This window comes from Sorex araneus, chromosome 6 (genome assembly GCF_027595985.1).
Source record: "Sorex araneus isolate mSorAra2 chromosome 6, mSorAra2.pri, whole genome shotgun sequence".
Classification (NCBI taxonomy): Eukaryota; Metazoa; Chordata; class Mammalia; order Eulipotyphla; family Soricidae; genus Sorex; species Sorex araneus.
Window position 1 is genome coordinate 123606249 of NC_073307.1, and position 20540 is coordinate 123626788.

General features: G+C 40.7%; 1 protein-coding gene across 2 annotated transcripts in view; it reads left to right on the forward strand.

The window, feature by feature from the left end:
* Window positions 1–20540, forward strand: part of NELL1 (neural EGFL like 1) — a 949069-nt gene that overhangs the window by 216929 nt on the left and 711600 nt on the right. For both annotated transcript variants that reach the window (XM_004607851.3, XM_004607852.3), the window contains exons 6-10: window positions 65–137; window positions 791–873; window positions 8848–8982; window positions 9854–9956; window positions 19502–19575. In XM_004607851.3, coding sequence (XP_004607908.2) covers window positions 65–137; window positions 791–873; window positions 8848–8982; window positions 9854–9956; window positions 19502–19575 — 468 coding nt within the window. The remainder of the gene's footprint in view (window positions 1–64; window positions 138–790; window positions 874–8847; window positions 8983–9853; window positions 9957–19501; window positions 19576–20540) is intronic.

A 20540-nucleotide genomic window follows, 5' to 3' on the forward strand; every position in this document is an offset into this window, starting at 1 on the left:
TGGGGCTATTTGAACTGGTAACTATAACTAATTGTAACCACCACCACTCTTTTCTGTTATCAAGGGGATCATTCAAGATGGGAAAATCATTTTCATGCCTAATGGATATATAACACAGTGTCCCAACCTGAATCGCAGTAAGTAGCAACTTAATAAGCACTGTGAATTTAATAACAGATAACTTGTTGATATCAGAGAAATACTTTCAGAAGAATCCATACAAATGGCAGTTTGTGAGGTGCTGGAGATAGTAAAGGAGACATTCCTAATCCACCTCAATGTTTTCAAATGAATTAAAAGACATGGTTTAAAGAATTGAAATTTGAAAAATAAAAGGAAGTGAAATTTGAAGGTAAGAAATTATATTAGCAGTTTGATTCTGAGGATTGATACAGAAAGAGTGGTTAATAGAAAAACTTGTTTAAAAAATTTTTTAAAAAATATTAAATAAAGTATAATAATGTTCCTTAAACATTTCCCCTTGAATGTGAGTGCTCATCCTTTATGATTACTCAGGTTTTTCATTCGCTTCTCAATAAAAATGAGGGATTAATTTTAATCTAAAATGTCATACTGACTTTCCTCAATTAATCTTTCTTCTTGTTACTTTTTGCTTATTATTAAAAGTAAAAGATCCAGGCCTGAAATCCTCTGTGATTTCCCTCAATTTCAAAGTTAATGCTTAATCAGAGAGACAAAAATTCTATGTAGCCAAACAACTACAGTTTAAAACTTGTCTTTGTTGTAATAGCACTGTGTTTAACGTCTATTTTATATTTTCTTTGTTGAGCTTGCCCTACTTGCAGTGATTTTTTAAGTCTGGTGCAAGGAATAATGGATTTACAAGAGCTTTTGGCCAAGATGACAGCAAAAGTAGGTATCAAAATTTTACGTGCCATATTTCATTTTATTTATTCAGCCTATTTAGAGTGATATGTTATAATGGAAATATCTTTTTTTTTAAGTGTTGGCATCTGCAGTAAGTAACAATAAACATGGTTTTTTCTTATTTGGAATAGGACTACCTCTAGTAAACATAACCACTTATGCCCTTGGTACTGTTAGTCTGTATCAAAATGTTTTCTTGAAAAATGTGTGTATAAAAGAGGTAATATGTGTCAGTTTGGATTCCTGGGAGTAGGAAAGGAATTTGCCCATTGGCTATTAAACTGGTAATAGTGTGGGATGATGTATAGTCAGAGCCACTGCTGCTTATAAACTAATGCATTTTAGATGTAAGAATAATTGCCAGTAATCAGAAGGGGCAAAATAACTATTGTTAGGAAGAGATTACTGTCATAGGAAGGCATTACATCACATTTCTAGTGTGTGATTCATTTCAGGACAGACCTTGGGTTTTAAATAGCAGAACTGGTGATGTTTTCCTGTCAGCCTGTTTAGTTTTGTTAATCCTCTATCTTTTTCAACATCTCCACCCTCCATTCAACAAGTCTCTTTTGGGGTCCTGCTTTGTGTCTAGTGCTGTCAGACACAAAAAAAGGCAGTGATGAACAAGACATTTTTTTTTTTTAACCCAGGGTAATTCTGATCCAGTGGCAGAAAAACAACAACAACAACAAAAAACCATACACAATTAGGGGCTTTCAAACATCTTAATAAAATTTAGATTCATAATGAAAAGCCCCAAGCCTGAATGAATAAAGTGGCTAATGCCGTAGTAGTTAGGATACCAATCAGTTGTGGACATGAGTTCCAGCCTAGAGCAAAGAAAGAATTAGGTTGGACCTAAGAGACATTATACCTTGCAAAAGGAGGAATTTTAATAACAAGGGGAAATGATACATAAATCCTATTCCTCCTGCAGCTATAACAGCTCCCTGCCAGAGCCATGGCATGTGGGGAAAAAAAAAATTGATGGGTAGGTAAATGTTTGGGAGGCCAGATTGTGTTTGGAGTCAGAGACTGCGCTGCCGAAGAGAACATGCCTGTTTCAAACTAGGCTTTTGGACGAAGGTCCCTTTTGTCTGGAAAAGAGAGGCGGCACATTTTCATAAGAAAGGAATGGAGGCTGAGTTTCGAGAAAGTGAAGCATTTGCTTTCTACTCCAGAGTCCAGCAGGAATGTGAAACACAGGCAATGATGTGCCTTCCCGGTGTGGGGCATATAGGGGTGTTTAGTTCACTTTCTCTGGAGGAGCTTGATCTCAGCACTGTTAATTATCTTTTAGTGTGTCACCCAGTTTTTGAAACAAGAAACATGCCAGTCTAGGGTGATGGTGGTTCTCCATCCTGTTTCTTGGAGGGTTCCCTTTATTCTCCCCATTCATTCCTGTTACAGAGACTGTCATTTTCCTTCTTTTAGTCATACATTATACTGGAATCTCTGTCCTCAAAACCTTATTGTTTAACATGGGCATTTGCGAGGCAGAAGATATTTAATTGTAGGCAGTTGAAAGCAAAAAAAATGGTTTAATCTACCTTCTACCCCTCCCCCCATCCAGGCACTTTGGAAGATTTATAAGTCTGTTTCTTCCAAACTGTGAATAGAATTTTAATTAGAAAAGGGAGCACTTCCATTTTCAGTGCATAATTTGAAGTCTATGTTAATCTAGAAGGGGAGTTGGCAAACTTTTCCTATAAACAGCCAGGTAATGAATTATAGGCCAAGAGGCAAAATTAAGAATATTATATGGGTACTATTTTTAATATAATCATTTAAAATATAAGCCTTGAAAAAGGTAAAAGTATAAAAATCATTCTTAGCTGATAGGCCATGTAAGAAAAGTAGGTGGGTCAGATCTGGTCCATAGGTCTTGGTTTATCAACTGTCAATCATGGAGAAGGTAAAGATGAGCTCATATTAGGTAATATTTATGGAGCTTTAGTTATGTACATCACAATTCTTAAACACTTCCTATCCATTCCACTATAGTCTGTGCAACGGTCCTGCATCCTTGAGTTGGTTTATTATTCTACCTTCCAGATGATAAACTGAGATCCAAAATACTTGTGTGACTTTTCCCCAAGATAATGGAGGGCAGGAGCCAGAGAGATAGTACAGCGCGTAGTGGCTGCCTTGTATGAAGCCAACCCATGCTCTATCCTGGACACCCCATTATGGTCCTTTACGCTTACCAGGAGTGATCCCTGAGTGCAGAGCCAGGAGTAAGTGTTGAGCACCACTGGACATGGTCCACTACCCCCGCTCCCCCCAAAAATAGGTAATAGATATCCAAACTGTAGCAGAGAGATCACTGAGAACATTTATAGCTGGGGAAGAGAGGACTAGAAAAAGAAACAACATGACAATGAAGGAATGGAGAGAAGGAGGTGACTGGTTCCAACACAGAGCTGGAGACAGGAGTGAGAAGAATGAACAAATCCAAAGCAGGTGCGCTTTGAAATAGTTCCCATGGGGAATGGAACATGAGCATAGAGGTTGCACGAGCTTCAGAAAGGGTAACATACATCAGGCCTCTTGTTTCTCTAGAAAATAAATGGGAATGTTCTGAACTCCGGGTTGACTGACTTTCTACTGGGGTCCCTCTATGTTATATTATTTTTCAAAAGGTTTTCAGACCATAGAGACAGCTCAGGATCAGAGTATAAATCTAGGTGAAGAAGAATTTCCTGCGAAGAATTGTTGATGAATTCTCAAGCTATTCCCTCTAGCTAGTGCCAGGGCAAAAATCTTTCGGTGCCTTGTGCAAGCCTTGTTCCCTTTCCTGCTCATTCTCAAAACTGAGCCCCTTTCTGGGGCTCTCTTGGTGGTGGAATATGTGCACTGGTGAAGGGATGGGTGTTCGAGAATTGTATAACTGAGACTAAAACCTGAAAGCTTTGTAACTTTCCACATGGTGATTCAATAAAAGAATAAATTAAAAAAATAATTTGTTTTTGCATCATGCATCATACCCTCTATGCCCTCTTATTCCTGGCTCTGCATTCAGGGATCATTCCTACTGGTGCTCTAAAGACCATATATGGTGATGGAGATTAGAGCAGGGTTAGCCATGTGCAAGTCAAGTGTCTTACTTGCTACCCCATCTCTCTGGCTTCAATGTACTTCATCCTTTTGATAGAGTAGAGGAGATGAAATCTGGTGAGAGAAGTTATACCTTAAGGAAAATATGATTCCTGGATGCAGAGAGAACTTTATGGCACTAAAATTCACCTAGATTTGGGCATGTACTTGAGTTAAATAAGCCTGTTGTACCAAGATTTAACCAAGGAGCTTGGAGGTTTGTTGAGTTGCCTAGCATCTAGGATTAAACAGGCAAATGGTCACAGAAATTAGGGAGGAGACAGAGAAAACCCTTTGGAGTCAGAGTAGTCTCATTCTGAGTCTATTTTCATCACATACTTGAGTGCTTGTGCCTTAAACAAGCCATTGAACTTGTTCCAGCTGCAGTTTCCCATACACTAAGTGGTGGCTCTAAATTTTGGTCTTATAAAGATTCCATGAGAGCAGACAGTGAGAGGGGGAGGCCGGTTTCAGTGTATAGCATAGAGTGGATTGTCAGTAAGTGGCAGCTGCTGTTAATTATATATTACTAACCTTGGAAAAATTGGCAGCTATGACAGAGAAAGATGATCCTTGAGAAAATGTCACTTTCCCCAGTGGTTTGGCATCAGAAAGGCTGGCAGAGGATGGCGGTTGCTGACAGGGATCTGGTCTGGAGAAGGGTCTCAAGGGACTCTTAGAAAAACAACAGCAAGTTCGAGAGGAAGTCATTGAATACCACTAGCAAGCAGGGCTGGCGTCCAAGCTTGGGCAGGAGATGGCAACCTAGAGAGGACAAATCAAATAGGTGTAGGTATCTGAGCACCCCTAGGGCAGCCTCAGAAGGCTTGGGGTACGAGTCTTCTTTCAGGACAGGAGTGTTTGAGAATGGCTTTGTCCTTTGTTGACAAGAAACATCACTAGAGATTTCATTTACCTTTAGGTGTCAGAGGTCATGGAGCATGAGTCCTCTTAAAGAATCTTGACATTCTGGAAAAAATGTATTGTACCAGGGCAGAGATGATTCAGGGCAGCTGCCCCTGGCGGCCTTCCTGGAGTGATCTACAAGAAGGTTTCATTGTCTGACTGAAAGTTTCCCCAGTTATGTTTGACTTAGGGGCAGCTACACTTCTTGCACTGAAAGGGAGCTCTGGGGACCTCTGTCCTGGCCACAGAGACCACCTGTGCTATGATCACATTCTGTTTTCAAGCTCAGGAAGAAAGGCTGCTGGAGACAGGCAATTTCTTGATTACTTCTGTTTAAATCTTTGACAAATCTGTTTATGCAAATCATGCAGCACGTGGAGTGGCATTTCAGCTTGTAACATATTTAATTTTGAGACTTTCATTGTTTTGGAAAGCTCAGTAGTGATTTTTCAATTAAGCCTAGAGGTTTAACACAATAGAAGATTTCTTTTTTCCCTTCCCATATAGCAAATGCCAAATAAATCGTATTTCAAAGGAAAAAAAAAAGCAATTCATCACACACTAATGTACTCAGATCCATTCATTGACCTCTTACTGTGAAAAAAGGCCTCTGCTGTCTATCTTTGAATTCTTAGAGTTAAGAATAAATGATTTGGTCTTTGGTTGCTTAGATAAATGTATGAACAAAGGTAAGACAGAATAAAGATGTAAATTTGCTACTGTATCTATTATCTATTTTGGATCTTTAGGCGTTTTTGGAGAAAATGGCAGGTAGTGTAGAAATAGCTTTTGAAAATGAATTTGTATAAATTCAGCATGCTAATACCAATGACAGAAAATGTAATTCATTTTTTTAAAATTTAGATTCAATTCTCTTTTTTATTGTTGCTACATGATTTAGCAGGGACACAAAAAGAACAACATCATCACATATGAAGTTGCCTTTCAAAAGTTAGTTCTTTGCCTTAATGTTTCTTGCCTTTCAATCTGATGTACATCTATAGAGGTCAGAGCTTTCCACTATCAGAAAAGGCTAAAATATATTGAAAAATAAAAGCTAAGTTTCTAAGAGAAACAAAATCATCCCCGAGAATAGCTTCCATTATGTTAAAATTGAAGTTTTCCTTGGAGTGAGTTTTGTGGGTGAGTAGAGTTCAGCTTTGTTAGCCAATACTGAAATTGTCAATATTACCTGAAGGCAAATTGCTGGATTTTTAAGAAGCTTAGACATACCAGAATTGCCTTTTGGATCATGCAGTCTTTCAGCAGTTAACTAGATGGAGTGATATAGATACTAGAGTTGTTCTAGACTTACCGATTCACTCACATTTCTCACAAACAACCCATTTTGAGCCAATTTCAGGAGTGACATAATGTAGTGTTCAATTCTGGTTCAGTTCAATGTCATTCACAGATCACTACAGGGGTTTAGCAGTGAACTGATAGTAAAATATGGTCATTGGTCACTTTTTAAATAATATACTATGAACATGTTTTTAATTATTTTTAGTCTCTTGATCTTATCCCAAACTTGTGTAAGTGGTTTGTGTGTGTGTGTGTGTGTGTGTGATATTTGAAGTTGAACCCATGCCCTTGCACCTCTGAGGCTGTTTTCTACCAGTGAGCTATATTCTTTGTGTGGCAATATATTTTTCTTTCTTGTTTTTTGGTAGGGGAGGGTCATACCTGATGGGAGTTTAGTGATTACTCATGGCATGGTACTTAGGGTTGCTCCCACTGGTGTTTTGAGGGCCATGTAATACTGGGCATCACGCCAGGTTCTTCCTCATGGCAAAGTTTGTGCTCAATCTATGGAGCTGTTTCTCTTGTCTTTGGAAATGTAATGTTTTAAATCTGTGTTTCCCAAAGCCTAGCTTCTTAAACTATGCCTTGAAACCTGATTTAGGTTTCCATAATAAATGTGCAGGTCACAAAGCATTTGATAACAGGAAAGTGTTGCTTAATGTGCAATGATCAAAAAATGAATCATGCTGGGGATATTGGTGGTGGAGAATGTGCACTGGTGGAAAGATGGGTGTTTGATCATTGTATGATTGTAACCCAAACATAAAAGCTTGTAACTATCTCATGGTGGTTCAATAAAATTTAAAAAAATCAGAATAAGATACAAGGATAATATGTGGTGTTTCTGGCAGAACTAATATTGTATTTCTTGAATGAAAAGGGGTTGCATTAGATTGCATTAGGTTGCATAGAAAAATTTAAGGTAGACTGGTTCTAAAGAATTTAATCATTCCTAGATTCTAGGAACTCTGTGTGATTAGATTAGAGATCCGAATATACTCAGAATTTTCAAAAATCATGTATATTAGAGGAGCTTGGGTGGGTAGCATTACAGGATAGTCAAGTCTTTTCTGGGGGCTTATTGCAATATATCTGGTTTGTCCAGGATCCTTTTTTCTACTACCCTAGAGAGCTCATTGGTACCACTCACAAAAGGTAGGCAAGAAAGACATATTCTCAAGAGATTGTAAGAGCTTGGAGGAAGAGGATGAAATAAATGACATAAACCAAGTTTAGAGTTGCATATCAATTATGGATTCCATTTCTAGGGAGCAGCTTGTTCTAGTTAATCAATAGCAATGTTCGCAGAATGGAGCCATTGTAGAAAGACAGTGGAATTTTCATCACCCAGGCTCCACGTTTCTCTCTAATATATTATCATGAAATAGTCTTAGTTGCATCAGAGATGGGCTCAATCCCTTTCTGAAGGAAAATGTCTAATCCATGAGTATATAAATTCGAGAACTATTTGAATTTTTAGGCAGTGTTATCTTCAACCAAGTTAGGAAAAAGGATCATTTTACTATGAAATCATTTCTTCTTAGTATTCCTGTGACAGAAGATTTTTTTAACCAAAATTCAGTTTTGGTACCTCAGTTTTGAAGATACTCTAGAGCAGAGTGTGGTTAGGGGAGAGACTGAACATACTGTGAGGAAATATTATGGGAACTTGGTAGTGCTGAGCGGGATTAGGTGTATGGCTGACTGCAAGTGTTTGAAGAGAAATGAACCTTGTTGTGGGTAGGTTACGATGCAAGAGTAGATGTATCAAGGAAATGTAATTTCACAACTCAGAGAAACACTTCTCTGGTGTCCAGAGATGAGTGAAAAAGCAACTTTTCTGAAAGAAAAGAATGGATTTCCTACCACTTCAGATATCCAGGGACCATATAATCATCAGAAGGGATTACTTTGCCGGACCTTGGAGATTTGTAAAACCTTTAAAATGACAGACTCCAGATTCTGTGATTAATGATGACCCCTTGGGTAACCTAGACAAATGGAAAAAGTTTCTTTACAAAAATCCTGTTGTTAATGAGGAATTTGGTTGTTTCATGTAAACTTCATTTGAACTCCATGTGGATTCTCCAACATTCCATTTGGGCTGTTGAACTGGGGTGATAATAGATTTTCTGGTGTTTCCCCTTTGTTTCTTTCTGGCCTAGACTCCCAGAATATTTCATAAGAAAGGAAGCCGTGACTTTGCAGTTTGTAAACGATGGCATTTGAGTTAGTGTGTGAATAGGGAGAGGATGGTGGGAGATAAATGGAAGTGCATGTGAATCGCTGATTAGATCTCCTGTAAACATTGTAATGAGTCCTTGAAAACACATTCATTACAAGTGTTTCCGTGTGGGCTTGAGCTGGAAGCACACACGTTTATGAACATCCATGAGGTCCCTGAGATACTTTAATGTCTCATTTGGTGCTCGTTAGACCATGGGAGCCAATATGTCTTCAATTTAGAATAATTCTGTCTTGTGTTTAAAAAAAAACACTTAAAAAATAAACTCTGGATAAGTGCCTGTGTGTTGTTTTAAGCAGTTTTCCCTTTTGCTACCTGGATTTTATTTTATATTTTTGGCTGCTATTAGCTTTATTAAGATGATGTCATTGAATTCAGAAATTACACCTTGTAACTCCTGTTTGCAGCTAAATTATGCAGAGACAAGACTTAGTCAGTTGGAAAACTGTCATTGTGAGAAGACCTGCCAAGTTAGTGGACTCCTGTACCGAGACCAGGACTCCTGGACCGACGGCGATCACTGCAGGAACTGCACATGCAGAGTAAGCCGCGCTGCAGATAAGCGACCATCAGGGCAATCCTGGCTTCTGCACCTTCAGTGTATAATGCTGCTGGGAGGCAGATGCTGCCTTTATTTTACCAGGTGTCACTTTCCAAATTTTTGAGTTGTGGAAGAGAGCTGGAAAAGTGGCCTTTGCTGTGTAATTGCTTGGCCATGAAAAGTCAGCTTTGCCCCATAACATGTAATGATTTGCTGTTACCGTTAAAAAGCTTATTGTTTGGACTGAGTTTGAAGGATTAGAGAAAGGGACTCCTTTGGGTTCCAACTTCCTGATTACCTTCACTCTTCTAGTTCAAATCTGAAAGGGGAATTTAATTCATCTGTGGATGTCTTTGCTGTACTTTACAAGGTATTTTACATCATCTCTTGCAGAGACTCTCAAGCTGGGCACCCCCTCCCAATGGTCTCAGGAATGGGTGTATCCTGTCATTTTCACGGGGAGGCCCCCAGAATTAGTACATTTACTTTGCCCAGTTGAAATTATTTGATAAATATCTTAAGAATGCCTTTGTTTGTTTGTGAAAATTAAAAACAACAACAAAAAAAGCATTGTTAGAGTTTAGGTCGTGATTGACAGGATCTGAAAAAGGGGCTACTTAGGTTCTTGTACAAATAGACCTTTTTTTTTTTTTTTTGGTCTAATCTGCTTAGCCCATATGGACAGCTGGGTTGAAGTCAGTGATGTCTATCAGAAAAGTAATAGAAATGGAAGGGGTTTATTTGGGCTGGGAATATAGTCTCTTTGTGATTCTGGAGAAGACTAGAAATTTCTCATGCTGCTTCTGTTTCCCAAATGAGCTTTCTCCACCAAGGGGATGTCTGCAATTCCTTTCTCTGTTCTTTCTTCCTAGAGTGGTATTGTGGAATGCCGAAGGATGTCCTGCCCCCCTCTCAATTGCTCTCCAGACTCCCTCCCAGTACACATTGCGGGCCAGTGCTGTAAGGTCTGCCGACGTAAGTAATAAGTGAGGGTTGCTGACCCTCTGTGCTTTCAAACTTCTTCTTCCCCCTGTTTTTCTTTTAGATCATCATTGACTATTGTGGAGGTGATGAAGCCTTGGCAGTGGCTCTAATATTTAACAGGCGCTGCTATATTTTAATCACCTGTGATGTGGCAGATACTTTATATAAGTCATTTAAACAATTGACTTGTCAACTGGAATTGCTGTGTTGTACTTTTTCCATTTGATGTAGAGGGAATTGGTATTTTACTTGTCTGGATTCATACCTACCAATAAGGAATGAAGCTGATTTGTAAATTCAAAGTAGACTCCAAAGCTTCCTGAACTTTGGTTTCCCTCACTCTGCACGATCCAATTAAGGACCAAATTCTGTGTTTTTTGACTTTGGAAGTCTTGTCACTCACCAGATCTCTTATTACAAAAAGCCCTTTTGTAGCACTTTGGGGATGAACTGCAGGTCAAATACTGAAACATTTTCCTTCAGAGTTGGCTTGTCCATGTAATATTAGAGACCTGAAATCATTTTAAAGTTGACACTATTTCAGATTCAATACGGAAACCAACATTGAGATCAGAAATAAGAGTTGTCATTTAGAATGCTTGTTCTGACATGGGGGAGATAGCACAGGTGGTGTGAAGTTCACTCCCACCAGACTCCAGGCCCTGTGTTTATTCTCTAACACCAGATGACCCCTGTGAAGTTCCAGAGCATCACTGGACTGAACTCAACTAGCCCCCTATGTGCCATAAAAAACAGAATGCTTGATATGTGTGACTTGCTGTGCTGGGTGTGTAACTTCATGGACTAATTGAGTCCTTACTCTAACTCTTGCAGGGGTATTATTATTATTATTATTATTATTATTATTATTATTATTATTATCTCTCTTTTATAGAAAGCTTCTACTTCTTCTTTAGAGGATGCTAAAATCTCAGGGCTAGGATGAATGGAGACGTTACTGGTGCTCGCTTGAGCAAATCGATGAACAACAGGATGACAGTGATACAGTGATAGGAATCTTAGGTTTAAGGAAACTTATGTATCAAGGTTACAAGCTTGGTAATTGGCAGACAAGAGTTAGGAAACTGGTTCTATTTGATTTCAAGTAGTCCATAGCTCTTTTTTTTATCAAGCTATAGGCCTTTATATAGACAGGATATAATAAATGTGCCTTGTGAGTAACTGATCAACAATTTGAATATATCTGCAGGGAATAGAATGAAAAGAATGCTGAGCTATGAGTAGGATCAAATTTACTTTTCCTAGCCTCAGTTTCTTACTTTTTCTATGAAAATATATTATTATTAGGGTATGCTTCAAAGAAAAGATGAGGTTCCAGAGAAATAGTACAGCAGTTAGGCACTTGCCTAGTTTGTGGCTGACTGTGGTTTGCACCCCTAGCATTGCATATAGTCCTTTAAACATGGCTAAGAGTGACCCCAGAGCATGAAGTGAGGAATAAACAATTTGAGCACCATCAGGTATGGCCCCAATGAAAACCAAACAAAAAAACCAAAAGTGAAAAATTACAAAAGACATTTTACATACAAACATATACTCTCATTTATACTAAGCTATAATAGGATTAATGATAACAAATATTAGTAGCAGCAGCTTTGGTGAGATTAATTCATTTATGCATTCAACAATTACGATAAAATAGCTGCTATTTGCCAGGCTATGCTTGATGTTAGAGATTCAGCAGTGAAGGAAGCAGACAAAAGTTCCTGATCTCTGGGAGTCCACTTTACATACTAATAAGCGTGCCTTGTGTACGATCAGAAGTGTGACATCCAACTATGTCTATCTCTGAGAATCTTTACCCTCCAAATAGAAAATTCATAAGATGTTCCAGTCACAGAGCCTGAGCTCTTTTACCGAGATCAGTCTGCCCCCTAATGTAACTGTGAGCATAGTGGGACTGGTCACATGAGCCCAAGCCTTACAGGAACTTTTTCAAAAGGACCTTTGTAATTTTTCTACTTTTTTTTTTTCTTGTCATAGTTTAGCTGTTATGTGGAGGGTATTCTTGGAGTAGGTGTAAAAGGAGTTATTTTCTTGTTTTGGTGTCAAGTGCTTTTAGATATCATGCCTGGCAGTAAAGATTAAGGGTCCTGATATTGAGATTATAGATAGATTCTGTGATGGAGAGATCATTGTAGCTGTTGGAGATTATTTTCCTACCACTATGAAATGTCTGGGATTCAGTTAGCGGAGAAAGAAACTGTGAACTACTCGAATTTGTTTTTTAAGACATGAGATACTTTTGTTTGCTTGGTTGCTTTTCATTTGGGAGTCACACCAGGGATTCCTCCTGGCTCTTTACTTGGGAATTGCTCACATTGGTGCTCAGAGATCACTGAAACCAGGGGTTTCACTTGGGCCTCCTGCTTGCAACGCTAGCTCCCAGCCCATTGAGCTATCTCCCAGTCTGACAGGAGATGCTTTTAGCACATTCTTTTGACTTTCCTGACTATGCAGGTTAACATATCTCTTGGAAAGGGTAGATGAGGTCATTAGCTATTTTGTGCTCCAGCCTATTCTTAATTTGCTTCTACTTGTAAAAGCCTGTGAATATTGTATAGCATTTGAAAACACAGAGAGGGTACCATCATTGGAAATATGATGACTTGGAGACAAACTTGAAATTTTAGGGACTTTTACTTTTCTAACATTTCATGTACAATTGAGATCACATTATAAAGCTATATTTAAACTTACCTTGTTGAATTATCGCTGTCACTTCAATGTATTACTGTTGTGCCTTAAAACTAGATAAACCTCATTTTAATGAGGATTTGTGTGTGTGTGTGTGTGTGTGTGTGTGTGTGTGTGTGTGTGTGTGTGTGTGTGTGAGTGAGACATACCTAGTTCTGCTCAGGGCTTACTCTTGACTCTGCCCTCAGGGATCACTCGTGGCATGATCACACTCAGGAGACCATCTGGTTGGAGACCATCTAGAGCGTGACCCCTGGTTGGCCATGTGCATGGCAAATACCCTACCTTGCTGTACTATCTTTCTAACCCCCATTTCAATGAGTTTTATAGCAGCCTATTGTATATCTGTTGCATAGTTTATCTGACCATTCTCCAATCAAATTTTAATTGTTTACTCTTTTCACTAGTATAAATTATTCCTCAGTTGTATGCTTCATATAGAATGTAGGTTTTTGTATTTTACATTTTCCTAGAGAATGTAGTTTTATGTATTTTACATTTTCCTAGAATTATATTTTCTTGAGAGACCCATTGGGTCAATAATCCAACATTTTTAAGCCTCTAGATACATGTCAAGCTTTTTGGGTCACACCCGGTGATGCACAGGGGTTACTCCTGGATTTGCACTCAGGAATTACTCCTGGTGGTGCTCAGGGGACCACATGGGATGCTGGGAATCGAACCTGGGTCGGCCGCATGCAAGGCAAATGCCCTACCCGCTGGGCTATCGCTCCAGCCCCAAGGCTCTAGATACATGTCAAATGGTTCTTTTGCTAGAATTGTGTGGGTTAGTAACTTTTCTCTTTTCCGATTCACTGGAGAGAACTTCTTGTTTTCTTTTGCGGCGCGGGGGGGGGGGGGCGGCTCACCCTAACAGTGTTGTAGTCTGAGGGACACTCTGAGCAACACTCTCCCAGGCAACTCCGTATTGCTAGGGCCTTGTTTTGCTGGGGGCCTTATTCCTAGATGCTGGGGTGGGGCATGCAGAATCAGGGACTGAACTCAGGACCTTTCACACGTAGGGCACGTATTCTACCACCCTGAGCAATCTCAGTGCTCCCTCTACCTTGTTGGGGAGCATTAAGACTTTAAAGGTATCCAGTTTCACCAAGATTCAGATACAAAAGCTAATACTATCAGTGTGTTTTTTTGCTTTTTTAAACTATTGAGTCCCTGTGAATGACAAAGTTATTCATGACTGAATTTCAGGAACGCAATGTTCGAACACCAATCTACTTCCCCCTACGCATGTCCCAGTTTCCGTTCCACTCCCCAGCCCGCCTTCATGGCAATCACCTTTGAAACATTTTTTTCATTCCTTTAGACCCTGTGATTCACAATACTGTTGCTGATATGGTTTCATGCATAACACGTTACCATCTTTTAGCACTCCCTCCTCCAGGATGACCACTTCCTTCTACCATTGGTGTAGTGTCCTGCCACCCCCACCCCGCCTGCCTTGTCACCTCCCCACATATGCCAGAGATCTCCCTGTGACTAACTTCACTCAGCATGATTCTCTCCAGATCCGTCCACATAGCAGCAAACTGCATAATTTCATCTTTTCTTATGGCCAAATAGTATTACATTATGTCTATATATCATAGTTTCTTTAGTCACTAGGATTGTTTCCAGATTTTGACTATTGAGAATAGGGCTGCAATGGACATAGGAGTGCAAGTGTCTTTTCTACATTGTGATTTTGGGGTCCTTGGAATGTATTCCAAAGAGTGGAGTTGCGGGGTTATATGGAATTGACCTTGATTTGTGAGGAGTGTACCATCCACATTGTTTACCCAGGTTGGACCAGTTGACTTCCACCAGCAGTGAATAAGGGTGTCTTTTTTCTTTTTGCTTTTATTAAGAATTAATAGCAATTTCTTCAGACAGCTTTCATTGGTTGTTTAATGTGCTTATAGTTTAATCATACAGTAATACAATTGAATTATTTTTGGCATTTGGGCCACACACAACTTCCCTTTGGCTCTGTGCTCCATCTTCTACCCCCACCCAGAAGCTCTGGAGAGTGAAGGGGAACCATACGTGGTATTGGGAATTGAACTTGGGCAAGCAGCATGCAAGACAAACACTTTACCGGCTGTACTATCTCTCCATCCCTACAAATGAATTATTAAAACCACTAATCAAAACTATGAAAAATAAATGATCTGCGGCATTTCTATAGTTATTAAAAGGTTGAGAGCCTGTGGCTTAGAGGGTTTTCATTTCTTATTAATTTTTTTATAGGACTCTGCAATTGGCAATCAGTAAGTTCTGAATTCTGGAAGAGTGATAATTATTCTCTCTGTGCCTCAGAGAGCTCGCTTGCAAGTTAGGGCTGAGTCTGGTTTCCAGACTAGTCCCTACAGTCACAGTGGACACGTGGCTTGGCACCATGGAGAGTCCAAGGGAATGGCTGTAGGAGGCTGTGGGGACTGTCCTTGGTAGGATGGTTTCTGGAGGAAACAGAGTCAAACTAAATATTTCCAGTCTTCCAGAAGATGAATGGGGTGAAGGAGGTGAGAATGAGGATTAATAATTCTAACTTTAGCTGGAGAAGTTCTAGGCTACAGAATCCAAATTTATTTAATAAGCCCCCACCCATCCCCAAGCCCTGCCAGAAATCCTTTTAAGGTGCATACACAGGAAGTTCCCCCCAGTTACACTCAAGTCTAGAACCATCCCCTGGAACCATCCAACCCCTTCCATCCCCAGGGGATGGTATTGCCCAGTTTGAGAAACATTGTTCTAGATGTTTCCAAGATCATAGCAGAAAAGGGATGGATGGATGGATGATATTTACGTTGGTTGTTGCTTCCCGTTAAATTTTCCTAAAATACTCTTCGAGTTCGGGTGGAGCAGTGTCCCAGGGTCTCGGAGAAGGCATACTGAGCACTATTCCGTGAAGCTGATTCTTGGTCAAACCAGAGTTGTTGGCCCCACTTTTATCTTTATTTCACAGAGGAGGAAGTAAGGCATACCAAGGGGGAAAGGGCCAGGATTAGCTTGGTAGAACTCAAATAAAGCCCAGAAGTCTGGCTTGGGAAAGACTGCTGATTAATCTGCCTCCTGAGCCACTTTGTCCAGGGAGAAACACACATTTCTAAAAAAGCGAACACTGTGCAGAGCTGGAGCTATAGTCCCACAGGTGGGGCGCTTGCCTTATACATAGCAGACTCAGTTTTGATCCCCAGCACCACATATGAATGTAGTGAAAGAGGTGAGAATCCTTCTCCTCTCCCGAGCCCCAACAGAAATGATTTCTAAGCACAGAGCCAGGAAAAAGCCCTGATTATTGCTTGGTGGTCACCTCAAAAAAAAAAAACCCACAAACATTAATGAGTATTGGGTACTGTGCATGCTCTCAGAGGCTGAGGTAGCTAAGATAAGGATATGATGAACTAAGAAATTTGTATATGCATCTGTGTGCCCTGTGTGTGTATGTGTGTGTGTGTGATATGTTAGGAAAACTTCTTAGGGAAAGTAATAGTTGCTCACACCATTGATGAATAAATAGGAGTTTGGCATATGGAGGAGATGGAGAAGAAGAGCACCTGCTAATGGAATTGCATGTGCAAATTCATGAAAGTAAGCATGGCACTAATTCAAATCAGTTCAAAACCCTGGTTTGAAAGGGAGGGTTGTGGCATATTCAAACTTCTTTTACAGAGGTCCCATAACGAAAGCTGGAGATGATGGTGACAGTTTATGAAGGTCTGATTCAGGTAGGGCTGAGAGGCAGCCCAGTCACTGACTGGGGACATGGAAAAGGTAGGGATGAATTTGAGTGATGGCAAAAAAATAAATACCAGGATGTATAGGTATACTCTAGACATTTTTTTTTTTTGCTTTTGCATCAGACAGATGAATCAGGGATAGAGCATCTGCATGAAAGAAAAGTTGCCAGGTTTGGAACAAGAGCCCGTGGGAGATGCATAGTGCGATTAACAGAAGTAGGGCAGGTGGAGGAAGTAATTCAGGAAGCGATGCATTCTGTTTGGCATGTCTGGGTTGGAGATGCCTGGGGGACACCCAGTTTGATGTGAGCAACTTGCTCAGAGAGGTGGTGTCTGAATGCAGCTCCACTGGCGAATGAGCTCACTGAGGAAGGCAGGGTTCTTGGCGCTTCTGATCTGCTACTCTCCTTGAAAGTATAATCCTGAGTGCTGATTTTGACTGTAAGCTGCTGAGTACCAAGGAATGGGTGGACTGTGTGCAGGATACAAATGCGCAAATCAAGCATAGCAGCTTCATGCCCACACCCTACAGGGGTGCCAAGCCACACCTGTCGAATGTTCACCTCATGGCAAAATTGTGAACTGCATTTGAGAAAGCAGACTGTCCTGAGATATCACAGGCCAGATGTCTAGTGCAGCGCACACACAACGGTGTGATGGTTTCTCTCCACCCTCAGTCCTTTTGATTCTGATACTGGGAGAAGTGAGTGTTGCTGCGGGGTTTGTTTCATGGCCAGGCACTAAGAGCGATTCTAGTTTCTGTGTCCATGGTGGGAGATGAAGGGATTCTGATATCCATTTGCTCTTCTACTCATTTTAGAAGCTTTTTGGGACGGGTCCCAAATGCCTCAACCAAAGGCTCTGGAGTCTGCCTCACCTCATGTTTGCATTACTCAGACATCAAAAAGAAGCCTTTTGGTTGCATATCACAAGGCTGAATAATGAAGACAGATGTTAGAGGGAAGGGGAGGTAGTGGCAAAGGAGGAGGGGAGTGCTGTCAAAGAAGTGGGGTGCAGATGAGAAAACAGGATCAATTATTAATTCCTTCAGGGTGATCTTGAAAGCTTTCCTAGGATAATCTCATACATGCTTGACATTGTAATCATAGACATATCCTCCTGAAGCTGCAGAAAGCTGAGGCTTGCCAGGTTGTGTTGATATCTCCACCTGCGTGGTTGAGAACACAGAGTTCAGTGGACTCTTGCTTTTTACACAGAGTGGCGAGTGGGAGGGCTGTGTTGCTTGTGTGTTGTGACTGTTAAACGGTGAGCCATTTGTGCTAGTGAATCTGTCAGAGGAGGAGAAGAAGCAGGCAAACATCTTAAGACAAGGTGCAAGTATGCACACACTGTGGTGGGTGTGGTAAGGGGCAAAAATGAGGTTGAAAAATAATAGTTCTCTGCTTCCCAGCCCGGGCCAGGAAGCAGATGGCAGATCTGATGGCAAGTGCATTTAGCACAACTGTCACTCTGGAGCGAGCTGTGTTGCTAAGTTGTCAGCAGCTGTGTTCGGGGAGGATGGGAGCTTATTTGACAGGGATTTCCAGGCCCTTGGAGGTGTGGTCTCCCCATGGATGTAATTTGGGAGATTCACATCATCATTAGAAGCAATGAATCGTGGTTGACTGGTTTATCTAACTGCAGTACAGCAAATGCATAAAATTGGGTGTTGAAGGGCAAGAACAGTGTCCTGCAGGGAAGTTAGACCTTAGTTGAAACTGATGGACTTATAAGAAGATGTTATCTTCCTGGGGGATATTAAAATCCCCGAGGAAGAGAGAAAGCTTGTTAAAATATGTCTTGGGGTTGTACATGTTCAGGGGGTAAGTGAATGCTTAGGAATTGATGAACTTTAAAGCCTGAGAAATTATGGCACATAAATGAAGGAATTTGGACCCTATTCTGAAGGCATATAGTGTGGCCCATATGATATTATTAATTTTATTTTGGAGTGTTTGGACTTTACCTGGTGGTGCTCATGGCAGTACCCTGTGCTCAGGAGTCATCCTTGGCTGTGCTTGGGGATCATATTGGTGCCAGAGGTCTAACCAGGGTGGGTCGTGTTCACAGCAAGTACCTTAACCCTCGTACTTTATCTCCAGACCAAAAACTTCCAAATGCATTTAGTTTTGTTTGAACAAATACAGGGGGGGGGGTTCTGAGAAGTAAAGTGGTTTTGATTATAAGACAGTGAGTTCATGATAAATTTCGTGTAGAGTGTCAGTTCTCCTTTATTCACCTCAAGACCAGTGCTGGAAGGAACATCCCCATGCAGGAAAAGGAGCAACCAAGCCTCAGCTTTTCTGTTTCTCTTGGCGTGACTGCAGAATTTGGCGGAACACATCAGGGGGATATCAGATCGGCATGTTCTGCACTCGCTTAGAGGCGGGTCGGCAAGTTGAGTCAGGACTGAGCCCTGTGAAATCTAAATTGAGTGGTGGGGTCTACATTTATGCTTCTCTTTTAACTTTCCTATAGGACCAGTCTCTCCTCAATTTCCCAGCCTGTTAGCCTTTAAGCTCACCTGTCTACAGACAGACTCTTTAGTACATTGAGGAAGTACTTCAGTGACTTACCTTGCGTGACTCCATTGTCTGAGCTTTCCATGGACAGGCTGGGAACACACACTTCTCATAATCGCATAGTGGAAAAGAGGCATCCTTCTGCTTTGTGGCTGAGGATCTGGTGCCTGAAATGTACACGAGTCTCCTTTTACTTGTTCATTCTGTGTTGAAATAGAGGTATTTATTACACTCCATGGTGAGAATAATAGTACTCCTTCCTTTTAACTTTTGATCACATCATTTCAGTCTCTAGTTCCTTTGGCAATTGCAGCTTTGGAATAGTTGTATATCCTTGGAAGTGACAGACTCATGGCAAGCATTAGCATAATGATGGCCCGATTAGGGAATCAGAAGTTATCCTATGCCAATCCCATGTGTTCCTCTTAACAAAGATATTTGCATTGCTTAGAATCAGGACATTTTTGCATCTGCAGAATCCACAAGAGTTGGATATACCTCTGAGGTCATTTATTTGCATAGCAGCCTGTCTGACCCATTTTTTTCTTATTTTTTACAGCAAAATGCATTTATGGAGGGAAAGTCCTTGCAGAAGGCCAGCGGATTTTAACCAAGAGCTGCCGGGAATGCCGAGTAAGTCTCAATCTTAGAAGCCTCATCAGTTCTGGGAAATGAACAGATAGACCTATGAGCTTTATGGGGTATAGGAATAGAGCACGTTGGCCTGACTGGATTTTTGAGGGGAAATGTCTTAAGTGGGCCAGAGTCCAAGGTGCGGAGGTTCTAACCATTGTCACCATGTGGCTGGATTGTGGCCTGCTGTGAATCGGGCAGCTGGGAGAGACTGCTAAGGGAAGGATATGGGAAGGGTAAGAGAAAAAGCAGCTGCTCCAAGTCAATGAGGCTGGTAGGAGGCCCTCGAAAGGGATTTGAGGTGGTGTTGGGGAAATTGGGCTGTGATTTCAAATCAGACAATTCCACACCCAGGGGTCTGATAGGTTAGCAAGTCTCTCTACCTTGTGCATGCCCCCTCTCATGCACTTAAAAAAATAAGATGTGTAGAACTACCCAGCCACATGCAGATGATCTCGTTCAGTAAGTCATCTTTCAGCAACTAACTACCACCATTGTACTAGAGTCTGGGTTTGCAGCAGTGAAGAAAGTTCTTGATATTATTTGCTAGAACTCTAAGTGTAGGGTATGGAAACTAGTAAAATAAGCATGCAATACTATGTCTGATAGAATAATCTAAAGTTTAAAGCATACTGGATTCATAGAATGCATCAATTTATAGAATTGAAAGTGAGTACAGGGGACCTGGTAAGTCTTCTCTGAGGAAGTAATCATCAAATAAAACTCTGGATAAAGTCTGGGCATTAACTGCAGGAGTTTTGATTTTCATTTTTGGTTTGGGGGCCACACCTGGCTGTGTTTATGGCTTATTTCTGGCTCTGCCCAAGGGCTTCCCTCCTGGTGGTGCTTGGAGGACCATATGTGGTGTCTGGGATTGAACTCATGTAAGCTGCATGCAAGGCAAATAACTTACCTTCTATAGTGTTGCTTGGGTCTTACTGCAGGTTTTCTGGTGAGTACCATCC